Below are 24,004 nucleotides of genomic sequence, written 5' to 3' on the forward strand. Positions count from 1 at the left end.
AAAATTGAATGGCTATGGGGAAATGAGGGGCTGAGTTGCTCTTCGCAAGACGATGCACAGAGATAATGGACCAAATTATCTCCTGTGCTGTAACTGTTCAATGTTTGTGCCCATTTTAACCTGTCTAAACCCTTTTGCATTATCCTCACAATCTACTTTCCCCACCTAACTTTGTATCATTAGCAAACCTGTATACATTACACTGAGTCTTCACAACCTATATCAAGGATATAGATGAAAATAGCTGAGACCAAGCACTTTGATTGTTGCAGACCAACTAGTTACAACCTACCAACCATGAAAACTACTCATCTTACTTTTTCTCTTATTTAACAATCAAACCTCAAACCATGCCTTAATTGTGTGCAATAACTTCTTGTGTGGCATTTTAACAGATGTTCTTTGAAAATCCAAATATGCAACCTACTCTGGTTTCCCCTTATTTATCTTAACCGACTTATCAACTGCAATTTTTTTTCACAAATTTGTGACTCTCCTTGAATGTATTATGATTTTCTTAAGTTCCATGTTATCATGTCCCGAACAACAGATTCTTGTAGTTTCCCTACAACATAAGTCAGGCTAATTGATTTTTTGTTCCCCGTTTTCTCTCTCTTGGCAATGTTACATCCAATCCACAGCTCCATTCTAGAATCAAAACCAATGCATCCACTCTCCTTCTACCTCTTAAAATCCGAGGGTTTAGGCCATCAGTTCCAGGGTATATGTTGGATTTCAGTTCCACTAATTTCTCCTGTACTATTTCATTATTCATACCAACAGTCCTAAAGTTCCTTCTTTTCATTAGACCCTTGGTTCGTTAAAGAATGTATCTGACTTCATGGTTGAAGACAAAAACAATGTACTATTTTAATGTCCTTGCAATTTTATTATTTCCTATTGTAATTTTTCCAATGTCTACATCAAAGTGGATCACACTTACTGTCACTAATCTCTTCCTTTTTATATAATCCAGTCAACAACTTTGCTCCGAGAACAATGTGATTGTTCTAGATAATGATTAAGGAATGGCTTGGAGAATTTTGGTAAAATGAAAAATATAATGATGTGTTTACTTCAAACTGGCTGACATCAGACTGCGTAGATATTTTAGATGATCCACCCACTTGTAACTAATATGTCACCTTTGCTGCTGGAGATGTAAAATTGCATATTTGTTCCAGTGGGTATACCAATACCATTACTTTTGAAATAGAAATATGTGCTTTAAATCCTGAAAAATGACAGTATATATTTATGAACTGCCGTATGGGTTACGGGTGATTCATGGTGGTTGAAGGATCTGAAGGATTAGTGGTTCCAATAACATTCCAATGTAGTTTTATACACAAAAATTAAATTGAGGATTGAATCATTTAGATTTGTATTTAACACAGTATTTCCAATCTAATTCATTGCAATTGGATGCTCAACGTTCTGTGTTATTTCTCAGCATTATATTTGAGTATTACAATTAGATTTGCCTGACGGCTACAGCAGTGACATTTTAATATAATTAAAAGGACTGAATATAGTAGCATACACATTTATTTTGGAATGGAATGTTCAGGATACAATGCAAAAAACATTTAAAGTAGCCACTAATTCCGTGACACCAGAACAGCAAAACTATTCAGGTTCATTAAATTCAATCCTATATTTCACAGTAAGAAACCTCCTGACCAGAATTACCTTCAATGTAAGACAATAAAAAATGGAAATTGTGACACTCAGAGCAGGTCTGTCAGTGTCTATAAAGAAGAATCTATATATGGCCTTTTCGACCTAATGAAAGCCTTTGCCTCTGTCAACCATAAAGGTTGATGAAGTATCTTCATTATATTTGGCTGCCCTTGAAAATTTTTCACCATCCTCTGCCTACTCCACCGTGATGCAAGCTGTGATCCTCACCAATGAAACCATCACAAACTCTATCTGAATGAAAACTGGGGTCAAACAAGCCTGTTTCATTGCAGCAGTTCTCTCTCCCATTTTCCGCACTGTGTTACTGCACCTCACCTCTAGCAAGTAACCTACAGGCATGGAGATAATCCATAGAACAGAAGAGAAACCATTCAACCTACTCCATCTTCAATCCAAAACCATTCCAACCCAGTCATAGGTCTTCAGTATGCTGATGACATTTGTGTGCACTCACTCAAACTGAGTTTCAGGTCATTGTCAACTCCTCCTCCAAAGCGATCCCTTTGCAAAATCCTCCAAATCCAGGGGCAAGAAAAGTGGTCCAACAGCAGCATCCTTTTCCAGGCCAACTTGCCCAGCATCAATTGAATCAGTGACATACCCTGCAGCAGCAGATTCCCTGGAGAACAATGGAACTGCTTTAAAGATGTCCTCTAAGCATCCCTGAAGAGATCAAATATAGCCACTGACTCCGAGACCCTAGCTTATGACTGACCAAAATGGAGAAATTTCATTTGCGAAGGTACCAAATACAAGACTTCACAGGAATGTGCAGAGCAAAGTTGAGGGGATGAAGGAAGCACAAAGTCCAAATACTCCATCTATTTAACCCTTCTGCATGTGGCAGAATCTGTAGATTGTGCAATGGACTTATTCGCCATCTCAGAAACCATTGAACCAGACTGGAAGCAAGTCATCTTTCATCCCAAGGGACTGCCTAAAGAGAAGATAAATAAGAAAGCAGGAATGACATTGTGGATGGTTATCTTTCATGGGGCAGTGATCTAAATCAGATATTCACATGTGTCCTAATTTGTGTCTTCAGTCTTCTTGAAGGCAAACCACAAAAACACCTGGTAAATCTGGTCAAATAGGAATTGTTCATATGGAACATTTATGAAGAGTCTTGCTTATTCAACCAGTGCTTGTTTTTTTTGCATGATACAAAATAATAATCGTGTTCTTCTGCACAACAATAACTCCTCTTTCTTGACTTAAATAAAATAGATCGTAACTACCCTCCTGCCTTCCTCATCTCAACCTGGTGGAAGACTGACTGCTTGTGTCTTTGTTTCTGTTTTTGTATTACAACCAGAAAGAAAGCCCTGCCAATCCATCCCTTCTAAGTGCCTGGGACCAGAAATGTTCCTGGTACAATTGGGTGTGAAGTGTTTATTGATTGTTGAGACAAGCTAATGGATTGCTGATCATCTACAGTCTGTGGGGGGATGACATCAAAGCTTCGTTCATTATATTGTAACCACCTCTGGGTCTCAGTGCCTTTAAGGTTGCTTTAAAAACTTAGCGTTTAAAATGAGCTCCTTTATCCAATTTCTTTCTGGAAAATGTCAAAATAAAATTGCAAAAACAAGCCACAGAGCCATATCAGAACTGTCTGCTATCATACCTCATACAGCCATTTGGATTCTTTGATAAAATTACTTTTATACTATTCATTTAATATTCTTGATATATGTTATATATTCTTACTATAAAAGTGCCCAGTCTATCTCAAATTACTCAGGAAGGATAAGGTGTCTCAAACATTTGAACAATAGATTTCATATTTATACTATGCAGTAGCAGCACAATGGTATTTTTCACTAACAGGATGCTGCCATCAAGTCAGAAAGATGTTCTGCGTACCACACAAATGAATAACGTGGTGCATGAATTCCAGTGCCGGTGTGATGCCAAGTATTTAGACTGTATATCCCAACGACTGGTGGATCATACCAAATGGCTCTTGCAGCAGATCACTATTATATTGAACCAGTCTGTGCTTTGAAAAGCTCAGAATATGGTGTGCAACATTAGATGTAATTCTGCGATTGGATAACACTTGCTGAACACTCCCAAATGTGCTAAGAATTACGCTAATAACCAATTTAAGATCATCAATCAGGCCCGCAATATGGCTCACTTATGCTTGCTAGAAGGTACATATATTTATGTGGAGGGCTCTGTGCTCTGCATGTGGAAAGAACGTATCCAGACATTGTACCTTTTTCAATTAAACAGAAACATGGAGGATGACTTATCTGGTGTATTTCCATAGCCACACCTTGTCCAATCTGTTAGCATCCTTTCCTCATGCTATATAAATTGATGTTCCTTTGAAATTTAGGATTCTTGCGACTATTTTCCTGATGAGAACAAGATTTTTTGACTCTTTCTTTAGCAAGGCTCATGATATGATTATTGAATATAGTTATTTTTATGCAACCAAAAAGCTGTTGAGTGAACTGAACTGAAGTGTAATTGAATTGAAATCAGTCACTTATTAATTGATATGTTGTTTACTATATATTCCGCAAGTTACCACAATTGGTATTATTTAAGTTCACAGGAACAGGAGTAGATCATTTAGCCCTTAAAACCTCTTCTACCATGCAATGCAATCATGGCTGATCTGCAACCTTACTCTACATTTCATTTCATATTCTGTGGTCTCCACAAAGTCGATCGCGATTTACAGGTTGATCCTGGAGTCTCAAAGTCAATTGTCAAAAGCTGCCAAAATGCACGGGACTCAGGCTTCTGAGTGATGATGAGTCAATCTGCTCATTGACCACTAAATCACAGGTGCCAAAAGGTGGACTAAGCTAGGTGAAGACAAAATGATGAGAGAAGAGGCCTCCAAGAGGACAAAGACCTACCATTTCCATCAGGAATGGGAAAGTGAATTTATTTTTAGAAATGTCTAAGGAAAGACATTTGTCAACAGTGTGCGCCTTGAGTAAAAGTAATTTGGAATATTATCACAAGACAACGCGTACAAAATTTCGAGACCATTTCCCTTTAAACAGCGCCATTCGGACAAAGAAAGTTAGGGAGTTAAAGGGAATGTTGCAAGCTCAACAGTCATTCTTTTCGAAGCCTGTGACTAAAGGCAAGGTGAGCAAGGAGACATCTTTTCACATTAGCCGTCTGCTGGCAAAACATAAGAAACCGTTCACTGATGGCGAAGTTATCAAGGAGGCTATGATGGTTGCTGCCAACACTTTGTTCAAAGACTTTAAAAACAAAATAGAATTATGGCATCCATCAAGGCCATGCAACTTGGTGCTTTAACAGTAGCCAGAAGGGGTGGAATTGTTGTCTGAGGATGTGTCTCAGCAAATACACCAAGACACATCAGGCTGTAAATTTTCTCACTGCAGTTTACTGAGTCACTAGACAGATACAGACCCGGGTTTAATTCGGGCCTCGGATCACTGTGTGCAGTTTGCACGTTCTCTCCATGTCTGCGTGGGTTTCCTCCGGGTGCTTGGGTTTCCTCCCACAGTTCAAAGATGTGCAGGTTAGGTTAATTGACCATGCTAAATTGACTGTGTCAGGGGGATTCAGGGTGGGGTTACAAGTATAGGGCCGAGGTGAGATTGTTGTCGTGCAGGCTCGATGGGCCTGTATGGGCTCCTTCTGCCCTGTATGGATTCTATGATTCTCCTATATGATCCAGCTGATTGTTTTTGGTTGCATGGCATTCAAAGATGTTGCAGCAAAGAAGGACTTTCTCACTCTTTTGCCACACAGAGGACAAGAGGCAAGAATATCTACCAGTGAATTTAAAAGGTTTGTGACTGAGAAGAAACATTTCTACCAAGAAACTGGTTTCAATCACAACTGATGGGACACCATCAATGCTGGGTGTCAATGCAGGCTATGTTACACTTGCAGAAATGATCCTGAATTCCTCTCCTTTGTCAATTACCACTGTTATCCACCAACGAGCTCAATGAGCTAGGTTATTGACTTTACTCGTGTAATAACAGTTGTCCAGATCTTCAACTCGATTTGTGCCAGAGCTCTATAACATCATTTGTTCAAATCATTATTCCATGAGCTAATCCTTCATGCAAATGTGAGGTGGTTAATCATAGAATCCCTACAGTACAGAAGGAGACCATTCGGCCCATCAAGTCTTCTCCAACAACAATCCTATCCAGAGCCTGTTCCCCCTAATCCCATATATTTACCCCACTAATCCCTCTAACCTACGCATCTCAGGACACTAAGGGGCAACTTAGCATGGTCAATCCACCTAATCCACACACTTTTGGACTGTGGGAGGAAACCGGAGAAAACCCACGCAGACACGGGGAGAATGTGCAAACTCCACATCAGATGGACTCTGCAAAATCCATCTGATTGTCTGTCTGAGATTGGTCATCTCAAACGATGACCCAGACTTCACTCAACTCCCAGATAGCATGCAAGCACAGGTGTCACACTAAGAATAGGTTCATGTTATGCATAAGTGCATTTTGGGGGGGGGGTTGGTTTAAGTAAAGTGAAATTTTTAAGAGTAGATCTGCTGCATTTTGATGCTGAAAGTGATCTTGTGCTTAAAGTTGGAGACCACTGTCACAATCAAATTGTGTATTTTAAACCGCAATCTGTTATCTTTTTACAAATGTAGATAACACTCTGTTCCTGTCCAATCATTTACCATGGGCATTAACATTCACCCTAAGTTGCCGTCAGAGTGAAACCACACTACTAGTGAACATTGGAACAGGAGAACAGGCCATTCTGTTCCTTAAGCCTGGTTCACCAGTTGATTATGGTTAATCTTTACCTACAAGCCCACAGGTCAAGTCTTTGTCCTTCAACTCTTTTCAATATGAATTGGCACAATGGTTAGCACTGCTGCCTCACCATGCCAGGGACCCAGGTTCGATTCTGATCTTCACTATCTGTGGAGTTTGCACATTCTCCCTGCGTCTGCATGGGTTTCCTCCCACAGTCCAAAGACATGCAGGTTAGTTTGGCCATGTTAAATTGTCCTTTAGTGTTCAAAGATGTGTATGTTAGGGGGACTATGATAAATGTGCAGGGCCATGATAAATGTGCAGGGTTGTGGGATTGGGACAGAGGGGAGGGCCTGAGTGGGATGCTCTTTTGGAGCGTCGGCGCAGACTTGATGGGCAAGGTGGCTTCTTTGCACTGTAGGGATTCTATGAAATGTAAATTCCTTGGTGAAGTACATTAGAAAAACTAATTGTGAATAGTTAATTTTGATCTGGGCCTCATGTTTCAGTTTTATGTTGCATTGCAGTTTACAAAGCTGAATTTGTGCACTTCATTGCAGTGTTAAGATTTTTGAAATACTGATAGAAGTGACAATTCCAGAAATACAAAATGGATGGATTACTTCACTATTGAGGACATCAGATGAACATGTCAAGGTTAAAAGAAAATGTCCAGGGTTAAATTGAGAGCAGAAACGAAGAGATAATAAATGAATGGCAGGAAGATGCTGGCCCAGCTAACCTGCCACTGTAGGTTGATATGAACATGCTTGAAATGTCAACTCTCAGCTTATATTTTTTTTTAAATCATTCCATTGCTTTTTTCACTCCATTTAAATGGTAATTACATATTTATTATGCAGTACAGATGTTGGTTACTGCTGCCTTGCCCTTAGGGCATTTGCAATAGTTGTGGTGTAACTGGAGAATCTTCCGATTAATGAGAAAAAATAGCCAAATTACAAAATATTCTGTTGCACGAAATATTACCTCGGGAAATAAATGGAACAGTTGTTTGTTGCCTCATAACTTAGACCTTAGATAATTCCAAGGGCCAGATGAGTGCTGTATTTGCATTATGCATCCCCTATGTGATAGTTACATGACCAGAATGAAATGATCAATAAGTGAAAGCCAGCGTAAGGAATTATGACGTCGAAATGGGGATGGAAAAGATAGAAAGTCCAGCAGATCGGATTTCAACTTTTGACTGGCAGTTTGATTTTATTTATATCCCCCATACCATTTCCTGTGCCTGAAATTGTTTTACCTCCTTACTGGCTCTCTATTAACACAAAAGCCCATTGTTAACTTCAGTTTAAATTTCCTCCCAGCAAGCTTTCTGCATTTACTTCCTTTCTCTACCCTGGTGTCCAGTTTGAATTTCTTCCTCACAATCTTGATTTATTTTCTTTCATTTCTCATGCCGCTTCCCCATTATTATTAAAGAATTTATTTTCCATGTTTAAAACTCTTTTGCCCACAAGCCAGATGATTGTATTCTTTGATTCTATTCTGAGTTTATGGAGTTTAACTTCTTGGGGGTGGCACAGTGGTTAGCACTGCTGCCTCTCAGCGCCAGGAACCCGAGTTCGATTCCCAGCTTGGGTCATTGTCTGTATGGAGTTTACACATTCTCCACGTGTCTGCAGGGGTTTCCTCCGGGTGCTCCGGTTCCCTCCCACAGTCCAAAGATGCGCGTGTTAGGTGGATTGGCCATGATAAATTGCCCCTTAGCGTCAGGGGGACTAGCTACAGTAAATATATGGGGTTATAGGATTAGGCCCTGGGTGGGATTGTGGTCGGTGCAGACTCGATTAGCCGAATGGCCTCCTTCCACACTGTAGGATTCTATGATTCTTCACCAATTGCCACTGCTTTTAGTTAATTTGGGGAAGATCCTTAGATTCAATAGCGAGTATAACTGCTACCCCTTTTTATTTTGCTCCCTTATTTAGAACATTAAATTGTATAAAACAAGCTATGCTCTAACTAACCATTAACAACATCAGTCTGAATTTCTATCCCAAGATAGTCATTAGAAGTTCATCTGATTCGTCATGTCACTGATCAATATTAAATTTCCCCTATTGCAATATTTGGATTAGTGTTGGAAAAGAATCAGCTCAGATATTGAGTACATTTTTTCTTGCTGGGTGTACTTTGGAAGTAATATTTCTGACCAGGCAACATTTTGACCAAAATTTTAACTATTTTGCATGTTATGAAATTGCATATTATGCAGCTGTTTGACTTAATACTATTGTTCTTGCCTGAGAGCAATAATCTAGACTAACACGTCAACATTGTGCTGAGAGACTGATACAATGTTGATGTAATCTTTCGGTTGAGATATTAAACCAAGATAATTCCTGATTAGATGGCTGTAAAAGATACCATGATACTTACGTCAAAGTAAAATAAGGAATTCATAATGACCTAGTTAATATTCATCACCAGTCAACATCACTAAAACTTATTAACTTGTCACACATCGGTTATTGTCTGTGGGACCTTGATCAGACTGTTATTTTTGATTGCCTTTGAACTGTGGTCATTTCAGAGGGCAGTTAAGAGTCAACCACATTGCCATGGGCCTGGAGTTACATGTAGGCCAGACCGATTAAGATTCTCTTCCCTAAAATATATTAGTGAACCCGTTAGGTTTTCACAACCATTACTGAGTCTAGTTTTATAATTCTAGATTTTTTAATTGAATTTAAATTCCACCAGCTGCCATGGTGAAATTTTAACCCATGTCCACAGAGCATCAACCTGGGCCTCTGGGTTATTAGTTCAGTAACATTACCACTGCACCACAATGTCCCCACAATTTATGTGAAGCAAGATTGTTCTGAGGATGTGAGAAATGCTATATGAATGCAAGTTCTTGTTTTTTCTCCCTTCTTAAACTTGTGCACCTACATCAGGTTTTCTCACTATCTCCTTTGCTCCAAGGAGATAGGCCACGGATTCTCCAACCTAACTTTGTACTGAAATCCCCTTGAACTATTCCAATAAATCTCTGCATCCTCTCAAGAACTCTCATATGCTTTGTACTGAGTGCCATTTCCACTTGTCTCATTTTTCCTATTCTCATCCTACCAAAATGTATCACTTTGCACTCTTTTGTATTAACTTTCATCCGCCACATGTCCATCCATTCCACCAGCCAGGCACATTTCACTTATTCAAGTGAAGACAGTTTAGGGGCATTTTCCATGAGGTAAGGTTTAGCAGCTGTGGAACATGCACAGTCGTTGAATCATAGAATCATAGAAACCCTACAGTGCAGAAGGAGGCCATTCGGCCCATCGAGTCTGCACCGACCACAATCCCACCCAGGCCCTACCCCCACATATTTACCCGCTAATCCCTCTAACCTACACATCCCAGGACACTAAGGAGCAATTTTTAACCTGGCCAATCAACCTAACCCGCACATCTTTGGACTGTGGGAGGAAACCGGAGCACCCGGAGGAAACCCACGCAGACATGAGGAGAATGTGCAAACTCCACACAGACAGTGACCCGAGCCGGGAATCGAACCCGGGACCCTGGAGCTGTGAAGCAGCAGTGCTAACCACTGCGCTACCGTGCCGCCCGTAGCTAGAATTGAACTGCCTAAATCATACAGCTTGCTAACACAGGACTGGTAAATTTCCCACTGCTCGACCAAGTGGGAGCACCCTACCCGTTAGGCTGTAGAAATAACTGGAACCAAGTGGGAAGAAACCAGGAAACACCTGGATAGGATATAAGGTTATCAGGAAGCAAGAGGAGAATTCCAGCTTCCAGTGACAAATCTATTCCTTCAGGTTCCAGAAATATGGCAGAGCAGATGATTTCTGGATTACTGTAGAACTCTCTGACACAGGTATTAATTACTGAAACAAACATGGAGCCATCGCAACCTCAAAAAGACTGAGCACAGCTGTCCGCCAAGCACCGTACTTTATTGCTTCAAAGAAGTGCATATGGTGCCTTCATACAATGTTTCTGAACGTTCAACCCTGTGATATAAGACAGGAACACTTTTTCTTTTCATCCAAAATAAGTCAAGAGCAGAGCTAAAAAGATAAAATAGACCCAAGAGCACATTTCATAAAAACCAAGATAATACACATAGACCAAAGTTCTAAACTACAGTGCATGTCTGAATTGATGAACAAGTACAAGATAAGGCAGAAATTCAGCCCATTGATCCCATATCGGCTCTTTATAAGAGCAACTTAGCTAGTCTCCCTCACTTGCTCGATCCCTATGGTCCTGCATTTTTTCCCTTCGGGTGCGTACCAATTCTGTTTTGAATCACATTACTGAATCTGCCTTCACCACCCTTACAAACAGTGCATTCCAGGTCATAACCACTCATTTTGTAAAAAAAGGCTTTGCTTTTGATTTTTTTGTCAGTCACTTTAAATCTGTCCCCTCTGTTTTCAACCCTTCTGCCAATGGGAACAATCTATCTCCATTTCCATTGTCTCAAATCCTTGTGATTTTGAGCACCTCTGTCAAATCTGCTCTCAACCTTTTGTTACAGACATTGTGTAAGATAACTTGTCTCTTTTTCCCACCTCTCAACTGACCTCAACAAGAGGCATATTTTTAAAGACTGTTAAGCCTTTTGAGTACAGTTATATTACAGAACACACACTAACAGGCTTTTCTGTAAGTTTAAAAGTCAACATTTGTCACAACACCCTCTGTACACAACCAAATATTCAATCCCCAAGCAGACATGCACAAGAAAAGATGAATTCTAGAAATGTGGCATGCACATAGATTATGAACAATAACAAGAAGCAGGCCATTTATTTTTAACCAGTCCTTTTAGATGGAGCTTTAAAAGTGTTGCGTACCTGAAAGATTCCCTCTGTTGGTTCTTTTGGAAGTTGGAAGTTTCTGGCTTTTTCAGATGAAATTGTGACTGACATCATGTTGAGGAGAAGTGTAATCTTGCAGTTGGAGTAGATTAGCCCCTTTCCATTGCCTGTGTTAACTGTTTAGTTTAGACAGGCTTCTTTTCTTCTGGCTTTGTGCGATCTTTCTGTGCTGTTAGTCCCAGACTGCCTTGTTGAGCTCCCTTTTGGATTAATTAGGTATCAACCCCTCTAGTTAGTTTCAGTCATGTGATGAAAATGTTCTGCAGGGATGATTGATTTCCTATCAACATTCCTGGTATCTTTAAATTAGAGAGACTTGATTTGATGTCCAATCTGATGGGTCTGGTAGCCATTGTCTTTCAAATCTTTTCCATTGAAGTGATGAGATGGTCAATTTGCACCATGGAAATACATTTGCATTTTAAGTCACTTCCCATGCACATTGATTCTGCACAAACCACAAGAAGTCACAAAAATTTCTGGAATGCATTTTGTGAGGGTAGTGCGTCCATTATTCTACGTTTTTAAAGCACAGTTTCCACTGCCCAATTATCTTTACAGGCATAACCTGACTATCCCACTATTTCCTCTAAGGCGAACAAACTCGGCTTCCCTGATCTGCCTATATAACCGAAGTCGCTCATCCTAGAATCATATTCATTTTTTCTGCATCCTTCCTGAAGTGCAATGCCCTGAACTGGGCACACTGCTCCAGTTGCGCTCTAACTGGTGTTTTATAAAGATTCATTATAGCTGCCTTGCTTTTATATTTTATGCCTCTATTTATAAATCTTGTATGCCCTTTTAACTTTTTTTTTCAACCCCCTGCCTGCCACCTTCAGTGATTTGCGTGCTCACAGCCCAGACTTCTCTGTTCTTGCAACTCTTTAAAATTGCATCCTTTAATTTTCTGTTTCCTTTCCTTGTTTTTTCTATTGAAATGTATCATTTCCCATTTCTCTGCATAAAATTTCACCTGTCACATGTCCACTTGTTCCACCAGCTTAATGATTAACAACATAACTCACCCCACAATCGGACATGATGTTGCAAATACCTTCTCAATGGCAGTGCTCTGTTCTGACTTGGCTTTCGCTCTCAGACTGACATAGTTCTCAATATACATTAACTGTATGTGTGTTGATTATTTTTGAAATTAGTCTATAAAGGTCTGTTTGTATCTGGGAAACTGGAATTCAGTTTTTGTTATGGAGGGCAGCTCTGTCTCCTTTTATTCCCCTCCCCATCTCCTTCCCTCCTAACAATTGGTTTTCCTATTGTATCTGTGTCCTGAGAGGCACTGTACTAACCCGCTCTGGGGCTGACGAGTAGCACTGAATCTCAAAAGCGTTTCTCCAGCCCCAAGAGCTGCGAGTCCGAGAAGACGGTCTTTGCTTTCCACCACCTGCACTGTTTGACTGGAAGCTTGGGCATGTTGGAATATGGATGCCTGCTGATAACACAGAGACAATACTCTGAGATGCATATCCTTCCCAAATCAAGGTTCACTGTGCAATCTTCTAACTTTGGCTCATTTGGTTCATAATTTAGAGTTTTAAGGCAGATAATGATAATTCAGCTCCTTTCTAAACCACGCACTGAAAACTTTTGGATTGGAAGTTTGATCTTCACCTTGAACAGATAAGTGGGCAGCTTTCTACCTTGTCAGGGTCAGGCACAGCATCCCTGTTGCTCACAGGAAAAACTTGGCCATTGTATTTTGGAACTCTATCTTTCAGTTTAGGGTAAATGAAGGGTGTTTTGTGACCTGTTCTAAAGTCCACCTGGATGGTTTGATTGTTAAAGATCAAAGGAAGGCTTAGATTGCTTGAATTGGGGGGGGGGGGGAAGGTAGAAGGTGAATGACAGTAGTCTCTTGAGTTCACAGTGGGTAGATTCCCAGAAAGGTATTGGATTGTAAACAATTGTGCTGTAAATTGTCCATTTACTTCAAAGCTGAAACAGAGTCGGAGTCAAGGATAGCTAATTATCATTTCTAATTAAATAGAAAGCTAATGTGTTCCTCTTCACCATGAAAAAGAGTACAGAAGAAGCCACTTTTGAGATGAGTTCCCTACAAACCAGTGAATATCACAGACAGCAGTCGGTGTAGTCAAGAGAGGAGAGGCTGCAGATTGTTTCTGAGCTACCAAAATGAATGCCAGAGGGAGATGGTCTCCAGTTGAAGAGATGTATCCTGCACCCATCTAATAAATCAAGGAGATTCATTGTGACATGGCCAGAAAGAACAAAGAATTGTTGAAGTGGGCTTTTCTGTTGTTAGTATATTTGGAGATGCTCCAAAAACTGAAGGAAAGCACTTGGTGATCATTCAAAGTTGCTACTCAGCAAAGTGGGAAAACGGGAACCAATTTGATTTATTATTGTCACATGTATTAGTGTACAGTGTAAAGTATTGTTTCCTGCACGCTATACAGACAAAGCATACCGTACATACAGAAGGAAAGGAGAAGGTGCAGAATGTAGTGTTACAGTCATAGCTAGGGGGTAGAGAAAAATCACCTTGAAGTTGGATGTGATGATGGCATGTTTGCTATAAGTAAAGTTTATTTATTAGTCACAAGTAAGGCTTACATTAACACTGCAATGAAGTTACTGTGAAATTCCCCTAGTTGCCACACTCCGGCACCTGTTCGGGTCAATGCACCTAACCAGCACATCTTTTAGAATGTGGGAGGAAACCAAAGCACCCGGAGGAAACCCGTGCAGGCACAGGGAGAACGTGCAAACTCCACAAAGGACTCCAACCAACTGCGAACTCCGATAGTGACGCAAGCCGGGAATTGAACCCGGGTCCCTGGTGCTGTGAAGCAGCAGTGCTAACCACTGTGCTATTGTGCCGCCCCACTATAATTCTGGTGACAGTGTGATGTGTGATAAGTATGAGGAATGTTTCTTTCTGTGGTTTAATATACAAGTTGTCAACAACAGTGGCACTTAGGTTATTGTTTTTTTGTCTTTTGTTAGGGTAAGTATCTTAATCTTGCCATGTCATCCTTTTCAGTTATCAACTGAAGGTTTGAATTTCTCTTTAAACATTTGTGGTCTCTACATGGAAATGTAACATTTTAAAATTCTGTTCCCTAGCTACCAACTCCCTCTCCCTCCCTGGCAGCTGTCGAAGGCAAAACCAACCTGTTGTTCCATTGGACCCTGAGATGAACTTTTGGCCACATATATATATACACCACCATCCCTCTATTTCCACTTCCATAACATTGCAGAATTCCCTCCTTCCCTAAACTCATCTGCAGCATGGTGACACAGTGGTTAGCACTGCCTCACAACACCCGAGACCCAGGTTCGATTCCAGTCTTGGCTGACTGTGGAGTTTGCATGTTCTCCCTGTGTCTGTGTGGGTTTCTTCTGAGTGCTCTGGTTTCCTCCCACAGTCCAAATGTGAAGGTTAGGTAGATTGGCCATACTAAATTGCTTCTTAATGTCCCAAGATGTGTAGGAATAGCGGAGTAAATACATGGGGTTACAGGGATAGGACCTGGGTAAGATGTTCTGTCAGACCGTTGGTGCAGACTCGATGGGCCAAATGGTGGTCTCCTGCACTGTAGAGATTCTATGATATTCATCCATACCTTCATTCTGTTAGACCTGGCTGGCCTCCCATAATCTGCCCTCCATGAACTTGAGCTCAGCCAAACCCAATACGTCCATACTCCCACCAAGTCCTGATCATTCTTCTTGCCTAATATGCACTAGCTTCCAGTTAAGAATTTGATAATTCTCATCCTGGTTTTGAAGTCTCTTTATGGCCTCATCCCTCCTCATCTCTATAATCTCCTCCAGTGCCAGAGCCCTCCCAAGATATCTGTGCTCATCTAATTCTGGCCTCTTGACCATTCCTCCTTTAAGATATTCCTTAAAACTGTATATTTAGTCTTCTGCCCGACTATCACCTTGTTTGGCTTGGTGTCAAATTCTGTTTTATAATGCTCCAGTGAAGCACCTTGAGACATTTTATTACATTAAAGATGCTGTTTGAGTACATGTTAGTGACCTGTATGTGTGCGATTCACCTTTAAGTAAAGAACACAGTGTGTTAACCTGAGCAGGTTATGATATACTAAACTCCTCACGTGTGTACACTGCTGAATAGTTTTTATGTTACAGCATATAAAAGTCCCATGAGCAATCTGTCTGCAGTAAGGTTTTCTATTTTAAAAAATTATTACTTTGGAGATTGAAGGTTATAGCTAGTGTAAGAAAGACCTTAAACAGCAGCTATGGGATAAGTGCCTTGTTGTAAAGAATTATGGGACAGGAATGTTGAAGCTTTACTTCTTTGTAGGCTAGATCCCGGTGGCCATGTATAAAGTCTAAGTCCATTAAGTTATATGTGACTGAAGTTGCTGAAATGAATAGAACTTGATGTCCTGATGGTAGACTTGTCAACCAGATATCTGTTTTAAGAGCAGCCCATTCCAAATCTTAAGATTGTTGGAATTCAGTGGAGGAAAGCTAGTAATCCAATAAATGGAAACACAAACAGGAATGAGCTGACTTTTCGGCCTTGGGTTGTATGTGATCCCAAACAACAGTTAGAACACCACGGAATAAACTTTCCTCTCGGGCTTGAATGTGGCAGGACAAGATTTCTGCTCATCTTTCTACCAAGAGAAACTGGGGTGGATTATGAGGCAGACAGTTGTTAGATGTTAGCCAAAAACGCATATCTTATTGGTCCGACTTGTAAGGAACGACATTGGCAGAACATTCCACATGTATGAGCACTTGAGTTGATAGAATAACAGAAATTGATGACAAGGGAGGGGTCATTTGGCCCATTATGTCTAGACCAGCCAAAGAAGCTATCAAGTTTATTTCCATATTTCAGCTCTTGATCTGTATTCTTGTGGATTATGCCTCTTCAAATGCATTTCCAAGTACTTTTTAAATGCGCAGTGTGTTTCTGCCTCTACCAGGCTTTCAAGCAGTGAGTTCCAAACCCCAACATCCTCTAGATGGGAAAATTCTTTACTCTCCTCTAAGTCTTCTACCAGTCAATTTAAGTCTGTTGCAATGGCTATTGACCTCTCTGCTCAAGGGCTATCGGTCCCCACTGTTTAGGCTGCTCATCATTTCATACATTTCTGTTAAATTCCACTTCAGCCTCCTCTGTTCCAAAGGAAAGAACACTTGTCTATCCAATCTTTCCGCATAGCTAAAATTTTCCAGTTTTGGCAGCATCTTTGTAAATCTCCTCTGTATCTATAATGTGGTGACCAGAACTGTGCAGTGCACCCTAACCTTGGCCTATCCGGTGTTTTATACAGTTCCAGCATAACCTTCCTGCTTTTAAATTCTATGCCATATCTAATAAAGGAAATAATCCTATATGCTGCCTTAACCATCTGATCTCCCTTACTGCTGCCTTCAAAGACTTGTGAATATCCACTCCAGAGTTCCTCCACATCTTAGTATCTTTCTCAGGAAACTAAGGAAATTTGGCATGTCCGCTACAACTCTCTCCAACTTCTACAGATGCGCCATAGAAAGCATTATTTCTGGTTGTATCACAGCTTGGTATGGCTTCTGCTCTGTCCATGACTGCAAAAAACTACAAAGGATCGTGAATGAAGCTCAGTCCATCACTCAAACCAGCCTCCCATCCATTGACACTGTCTGTACTTCCCGCTGCCTCGGAAAAGCAGCCAGCATAATCGAGGACCCCATGCACGCCGGGCATACTCTCTTCCACCTTCCATCAGGAAAAAGATACAAAAACCTGAGATCACATATCGACACCACCCCCCCCCCCCCAAAATTGCATGCAGAGTGGCAGCGATGTGATACAAAAATTGGCTGCATGGCTGATCAAGGAAGAAAGCTTAAGACATATCAACAGAGTGCTCAGATGGGCAGAAAAATAACAATTGGAACTCAATCCAGAAAAGACAGTGAAAGGCAAATAAGCCAAGGAAATACATGGTGGCAGTGGTTAGCACTGCAGCCTCACAGCTCCAGGGACCTGGGTTCGCTTCCCAGCTTAGGTCACTGCCTGTGCGGATTCTGCATGTTCTCCCCGTGTCTGCGAGGGTTTCCTCTGGGTGCTCCAGTTTCCTCCCACAGTCCAAAAGACGTGCTGGTTGGGTGCATTGGCCATGCTAAATTCTCTCTGTCTACCCGAACAGGTGCTGGAGTGCGGCGAATAGGGGATTTTCACAGTATCTTCACTGCAGTGTAAGCCTACTTGTGACGCTAATAAAAAACTTTTAAAAAATGGAAGAATTTGATTTATTGTCACAAAATCATCCATGATTGAATGGCGGAGCAGACTCGATGGGCCAATTGGCCTAATTCTGCTCCTATATCTTATGGAAGTAATGAGGATTGAAAGAGGTCAGATTGAATGCATATGGATCCTGATGTATACATCCGGACAATGTCACCAAAGGACAACATGTAGATAAGAAATAGGAGGAGACAAAGTTTAGATCCTTGGGGGACAACTTGTATGAGTAGTAAAAGGAGCCATTACAGACAAGAATTAAACCAGGCTGAGAAACCAACCTGTCCAATCATGTGAACATAAAAGATCCAACAGCACAATTAAAAGAACAGAGGGAGGCAATGGTGTCGTGTTACTGTCACTGGATTCGTAATCCAGAGACTCAGGGTAAAGCTCTGGGGACCTGGGTTCGAATCCCATCACAGCAGATGGTGAAACTTCAATTCAAGGCTGGAATCAAAAATGTCTAATTATGACCATGAAACCACTGTCGATGTTGTAAAAACCGACGTTTTATTAATGTCCTTTAAGGAGGAAATCCGCTGTCCTTACCCGGTCTGGCCTACATGTGACTCCAGACCCACAGCAATGTGATTGACTCTTAAATGCACTCTGAAATGACCCAGTGAGCCACTCAGTTCAAGGAGCAATCAGAGATGGACAACAAATGCTGGCTCAGCCAGTGACACCCATGTCCCCGAATGATTAACAAATGAGTTCTCCCAGTAGCCGAGCCAAAATTTATTCCTTAACCAACAACAAAAAACAAAGATTTCACTATTTCCTAGAATCATAGAGTCCCTACAGTGCAGGAGGAGGCCATTTGGCCCATCGAGTCTGTACCGACCACAATCCCACCCAGGCCCTATTCCTGTAACCCCACACATTTACTCTGCTAATCCCCCTGGCACTAGGGTCAATTTAGCATGGCCAATCAACCTAACTTGCAAATCTTTGGATGATGCATTGATTCCATTGTTATGGAATCTTGCATTTCGTACAATACAGCAGTGCCTAAATTTCAGTGCACTTCATTGGCAGCAAAGTGCTTTAGGATGTGAAGTCACGCAAGGTCATAGAAATGCAAATTATTTTTTTCTGCATTTATTAAAATACATCAGCAATTAGTGGATTGTAATGATATACTTTAAGCTAAGTGCTGGAAAATAAATGCCGACTATACCAATGACAGGATGGAGCCATAGTATGATTTAATATAAAACGTGGCATAAAACCTATGCTATTTCCTGCATAGATTTGTGACTCGTCTCTCAACTGAATGCAGCTCAATAAGTAATGCATTTAATTTAACAGATCCATATGTCATCATTTATAATGCAAAACAAATCTAACCTGTTAATTGGAATGTGCTGCATTGAACCAAATTGATTTACATCATTTGAAATTTTCAGTCCAAATGGCAAAAGTTCAAAAACACTTTATACTTGCCAACCAGAAATGCTAATCAAAGTTGACCAACAGGTTGAAAATAACTGACAGCACCCAAAAACTGACAATTCAAGATCAGCCCTGAGAATAGGCTGATGACAGATGAAAGGCAGTGAAATAAAGCCTTTGTAACTTAAATGGAAAACATAACCAAGAGATTTTGGGCCCGATTTTACCATCAAGTTGCGCCCGTTTTCAGGCATGAAAATTTGGTAAAGTCAGACGTGAGGCGAGTAGCATGATCCGCGCCCGCCTCCGCACCAGTTCCCCCTTTACCAATTGGCAAAAATGGCCGCTGTCTGGATCGCACCCAAAACGGGCGCAATGTCAATTTAAATGCATTTGCATGCATTTAAATTGGCTTAATGGGCTGCACGCCGAAACTTACCGGGGTGCACTTCTTCCTTTACCAACGTGTTTGCCCGTTCAGATTCGACGCGAAACAGACATGGTCCACAAAGGTCCAATTTGGGCGCTCCAGCTTCTGAGGAGATAAGTTCAGAGCTTCTGGTGGCTCTCTGACTCAGATGGGTGGTGGAGGGATGGGAATGGGGAGGTGGGTCAGTTGGCTCTCTGACGGGGGGGGGGGGGGGGGGGGGAGGAAGGGAGGCAGGTCAGATGACTCTCTGGTGTGGGGGGGGGGAGGAGGAGGGTGGAGAAGGAGGGGGGTCAGATGACACTCTCGTTGGGGGGGGAGGGAGGCGGGTCAGATGGCTCTCTGGTGGGGGAGGAGTCTGCTGCCACTCTGCAAGTGATCAATGGGGGGCGGGGGCGATGGCCACGATCGGTCTGGGTAGCAGGGGAGGGGTAGGGGTTAAGGGGTCAGTTATGTTATGGAGGTGGGGCAATGTTGGTGGGGGCCGGGGGGAGGCTTTATCCGGCTCGGGAGCGATGTAGCAGGGGAGCATTTTTCAATTTTTTTTTACTGCGCATGCGCAGTTGAAGGCTCCAATTGGAGCTGCAGTGTTTTGGGCGCGATAAGCCCCGCCTACAGGCTTCTGCAGCGCGATTTGGAATCGCTGAGTTTTTTTTTCAAGCACAGTGCATATGGGGGCGCCCGAGAACAAGTCTACAAGTCGGATCTGAAACACTCCCAGATTCAACGCCTCGAATCAAAATGGTAAAAATCGGGCCCTTTGTTTCCCATAATGAAAGCTTGAAGTTGTTGTTCAATAGCAGTGATGTAGTTCTGCAAATCAGCAGGTTAGAAAGGATACATTCTGGTTATTTTCTCTTCCCCCTCATTCAAGTTAGCACTCGATTCAACTCCATCCAGTTCAAGCTTGCATTCTTTCCATCCCAACTTATGCTAGCATTCTTTCTCTTCTCTCTCCTGGTATTCAGGTTAATAGTCTTTCCTCCCTCCTTCTCAAGTTTCCGTCCACACCCTAACTCAAGCTATGCTTCCTTCTCTTTCAGCTTCATTGTTATCCATTCCCTCTTGCCTGCCCTTCATTGATAAAGACCCACCCTCACACCACTCCTCTCCATGTTCAGCTACAAAAAATGTTCTAACCACTGCACACAGTAGCCAGGAATTCCTGATCTCATGAAACTTCTCATCAAAGCTACCGAGCATTAATTACTTCATAGATAGCAGCCCTGTCAAAATTAGCAGCCCAGTCTCTCCACTGGTTTTTGTCAGCAAACACAGATGCATGCTGGACCGATGATGTGCTGACAGTTGGCATATATGAAAGTAGCATAGTTTATATCAGAAATGACATGTTTTCATTATTTAATATGTGCAGGAGTATTGTAACCAGGCAATAGATTTCAATAACTTTCACAAACTTCTCAACTCTAATACCATTGCTTTTAGAAGGAGATAGCTCTTTCAGGTGTCAGCCTCGGCTCAGTTGGTTATACTTTCGCCTTTGAACCAAATGGTGTGGGTTCTGGGATTCGAGCACAAAGACCAAAGCTGACATTCCAGTGCAATACTGAAGAAGCATTAACCAATCTTGTAGATGAAACATTAAACCAGAGCGCTGTCTGTCCACTCAAATGGACTTAAAAGGTCCTATGACACTCTGAAGAAGGAAGTCTAACAACACCAGGTTAATGTTCAACAGGTTTATTTGGTAGCAAAAGCCACGAGCTTTTGGAACAGGCTGTCCCTTCGTCAGGTGGGTGGTAGAACTTCTAAGCCCAAATCCTTGCCATCAGCAAAGTCGCCAATTTGTACTTCCATAAACTTGCACATCTCCACCTCTGCCTTAGCTCATCTGCTGAAAGACTTTGTCACCTCTTTTCACATGCTTTCCTGGCTAATCTCTCACGTTCACCCCCCTCAAACTTCAAGTCATCTAAAGTCTGCTTCTCATATGCCAGCTCATACCAGGTCCCATTCACCCATCACCTACGTTCTTACTGACATACATTGGTTCCTGGTTAGTCAATGTCTCGATGTTACAGTTCTCATCCTTCTTTTGAAATTACTCCATGTCTTCATCCCTCCGTACCTTCATAACCTCTTTCAGCCCTACAATTCTGTGGGATCTCTGCATTCTGCCTATATAGGCTTCTTGCATCTCCCCAATTTTCGTCACTACACTAAAAGCAGCTTTGCCTTCAGCTGTCCAGGCCCGAGGCTCTGGAATTCACCTGAATCTCCGTGCTTGTCTACTTTTCCCTCTTGCTTTAAAATGCATCTCGAATCCTGTAAGATCTCCAACTATTTCCAGTTCTGATTAAAGATCACCAGCCTAAAATGTTAACTTAATCTCTGTTTTCATAAATTCTGCATGACCTGCTGACTAATTCTAATGTTTTCCATTTTTATTTATTGTGACCTCTGTTATGCTTCCTGCCATTTACACTTTTGGAACATGGGGGAGGCCTGTTATACGCCAGAATCAAATGTTTGGAACTTGATAGATTGGGCTACGGTCCAGAAATTGAAGAGGATCTGTGCAAGTGCTTTGATCATGTCTGTGAACATTTATAATTTAAAAAGAAATTAAAGTGTAGTTCACCAACTATCTCTTTCCCTATTGTGGTAGGTCACAACAGTTCTCGGCCTTCATGAGGGTGGTTGCCAGCAGAGGTTCAAAAGCAGACCCCCTTGTATATAAATAGTCATTAGGCAGCAAATGCAGCCAGGGTCATCAGGGCATCTGAGCAACAGGCAGAAGCTCTGCTGTGTCAGAAATGAATCCCAATCAAGGGTTGACACAGAAATGTCAAGTCATTAAATTCCACTGACTGGCCTTCTGCTTCCCAATTTAAGTAAGGGGGTTAACCAATACGTACAGCGGCTGTGTGTCTAAAATCCTCTTTTTCTTTTCCCCGAAGTCTCAAACTAAAAATGAGTGGAAATTTAAGTAGTGGACAGAACTGAGATTTAGGTGTCTGTTCAAAGTTTCATACTCAACAAATAATTCTAGCTTGCAATGTTCTTAAAGTGGCTCAATATTATGTTGAATTATGCATTTGAATTTTTGTGTTATTTATTCTGGACATAAAAACATTTTTGTTTTAAATTTCAGGTCTTATTCAGGATTCTGATCATCCATACAGCAGGTTTGAAAATGAATAAAGGGATTTGACCTTTAACTGGACTTTCAAGAATGGCTAAATGGGTTTTAGTGGCTGTCTGTTGTTGCAACCTGCTATTCAATAAATCTGTCATTGCAAGTTAAAACGTAGCTGTCTATCTTCACATTAACATTTATTTCACATTAAAAATTGTACCAGATGATGGGTCATTTTCATATCATGGTTCTTCAGTATGATTTATGTATTTGTAACGTAGAAAGCCCTGAAATTCTAATGGACTAGCAGTGAAAGAAATATGTCAAATTGTCGTGAAAAATGATGTATCTCTTCTGATTTGCAACTGTCATGTGGCAAATTGCACTTTTGTACAGAAACTGACAAGGTTATCATATATTTTCAGTTGAGTGACGATTGTATTGAGGGGTCCTCCTAGCCACTTGCCTTATCTAGATTGCCTTACTTGCACAGTGTTGCTAAGGACAAGAATTAAAATTAACATATTATATTCTTGGTTTTATTGTAAAATTTCACATTTTGTAATTTCATATTATACCAAAACCAATCCAACCACACTCTACAAATGCTGCATTTGTTTAAAATGGTATGTTTCTAGTTTGGCATACATGACATTGAATATTTTTTTTTGGTTAAAGCCAAACATCCAGATACACTTGTGTTTTGACTCCGTACGTTGTTGGTGTCAAAATCACAGTGTTCTGTGATATTAATGTACAGGCCATATCATATTGTATAAAATAAAAACAGGAAATGCTGGAAGTGTTCAGCAAGCCAGGGAACATCAGTGGAGAGAGAAATAAAATTAATGTTTCAGATTAACGACCTTTCATCAAAACTTAATCCACATTATGCTTTGTTTTGCATTATGCTCTTAGCCTTAACTTGTTTTCATAGGAATCACTAGTAGATAGCCGAGATTCAATTAGAACTGGTATAAATGCATTTCTAAATAGTTTGTTCTAATAATAATTGCATTTGGATAGTAAGTTAGAGTCTTACCACAATAATTTGTCGCATTTAGTGGTTAAAAAACAAGTTTTGTGAATCATGTAACACCATTTGCAAACTGGGATAATACCTTCTGCTTTAGAATGCAAATCTTAAAATGGCAAATCCAAATTGTTTTGAAATTTAACTTGGACAAAATCTTTGCACATCAGTTCAACTTCTGAAATATTTTAAAATCACTGTGATATTCAATTACAAGAACGCAAAATTGCTGTAATTTGGTGTTTTTCTGACAAATCAAGTTATTTGCTTATCAATAGAGATAGCTACAAATAAATACCACCAGGAGTGAGAAATTTAATCTGTTCTGCATCATACATTCTGTATTTTCTTTGTATTTTTGATGAATCATGATAGATTTGTATATGTACTGTTTCCCACTCAGTGTAATAAAATTAAATGTTTATATACAAAATAGA

At 40.9% G+C, this 24,004-nt stretch overlaps 1 protein-coding gene across 1 annotated transcript in view; it reads left to right on the forward strand.

Moving 5' to 3' along the window:
• LOC144507904 (pituitary tumor-transforming gene 1 protein-interacting protein-like) overlaps nt 1-24,004 on the forward strand; it is a 97,012-nt gene extending 73,008 nt beyond the window's left edge. The window contains exon 7 of the mRNA XM_078235389.1: nt 22,550-24,004. Coding sequence (XP_078091515.1) covers nt 22,550-22,599 — 50 coding nt within the window. The 3' untranslated portion in view covers nt 22,600-24,004. The remainder of the gene's footprint in view (nt 1-22,549) is intronic.

Source organism: Mustelus asterias, chromosome 2 (genome assembly GCF_964213995.1).
Source record: "Mustelus asterias chromosome 2, sMusAst1.hap1.1, whole genome shotgun sequence".
NCBI classification, from domain to species: Eukaryota; Metazoa; Chordata; class Chondrichthyes; order Carcharhiniformes; family Triakidae; genus Mustelus; species Mustelus asterias.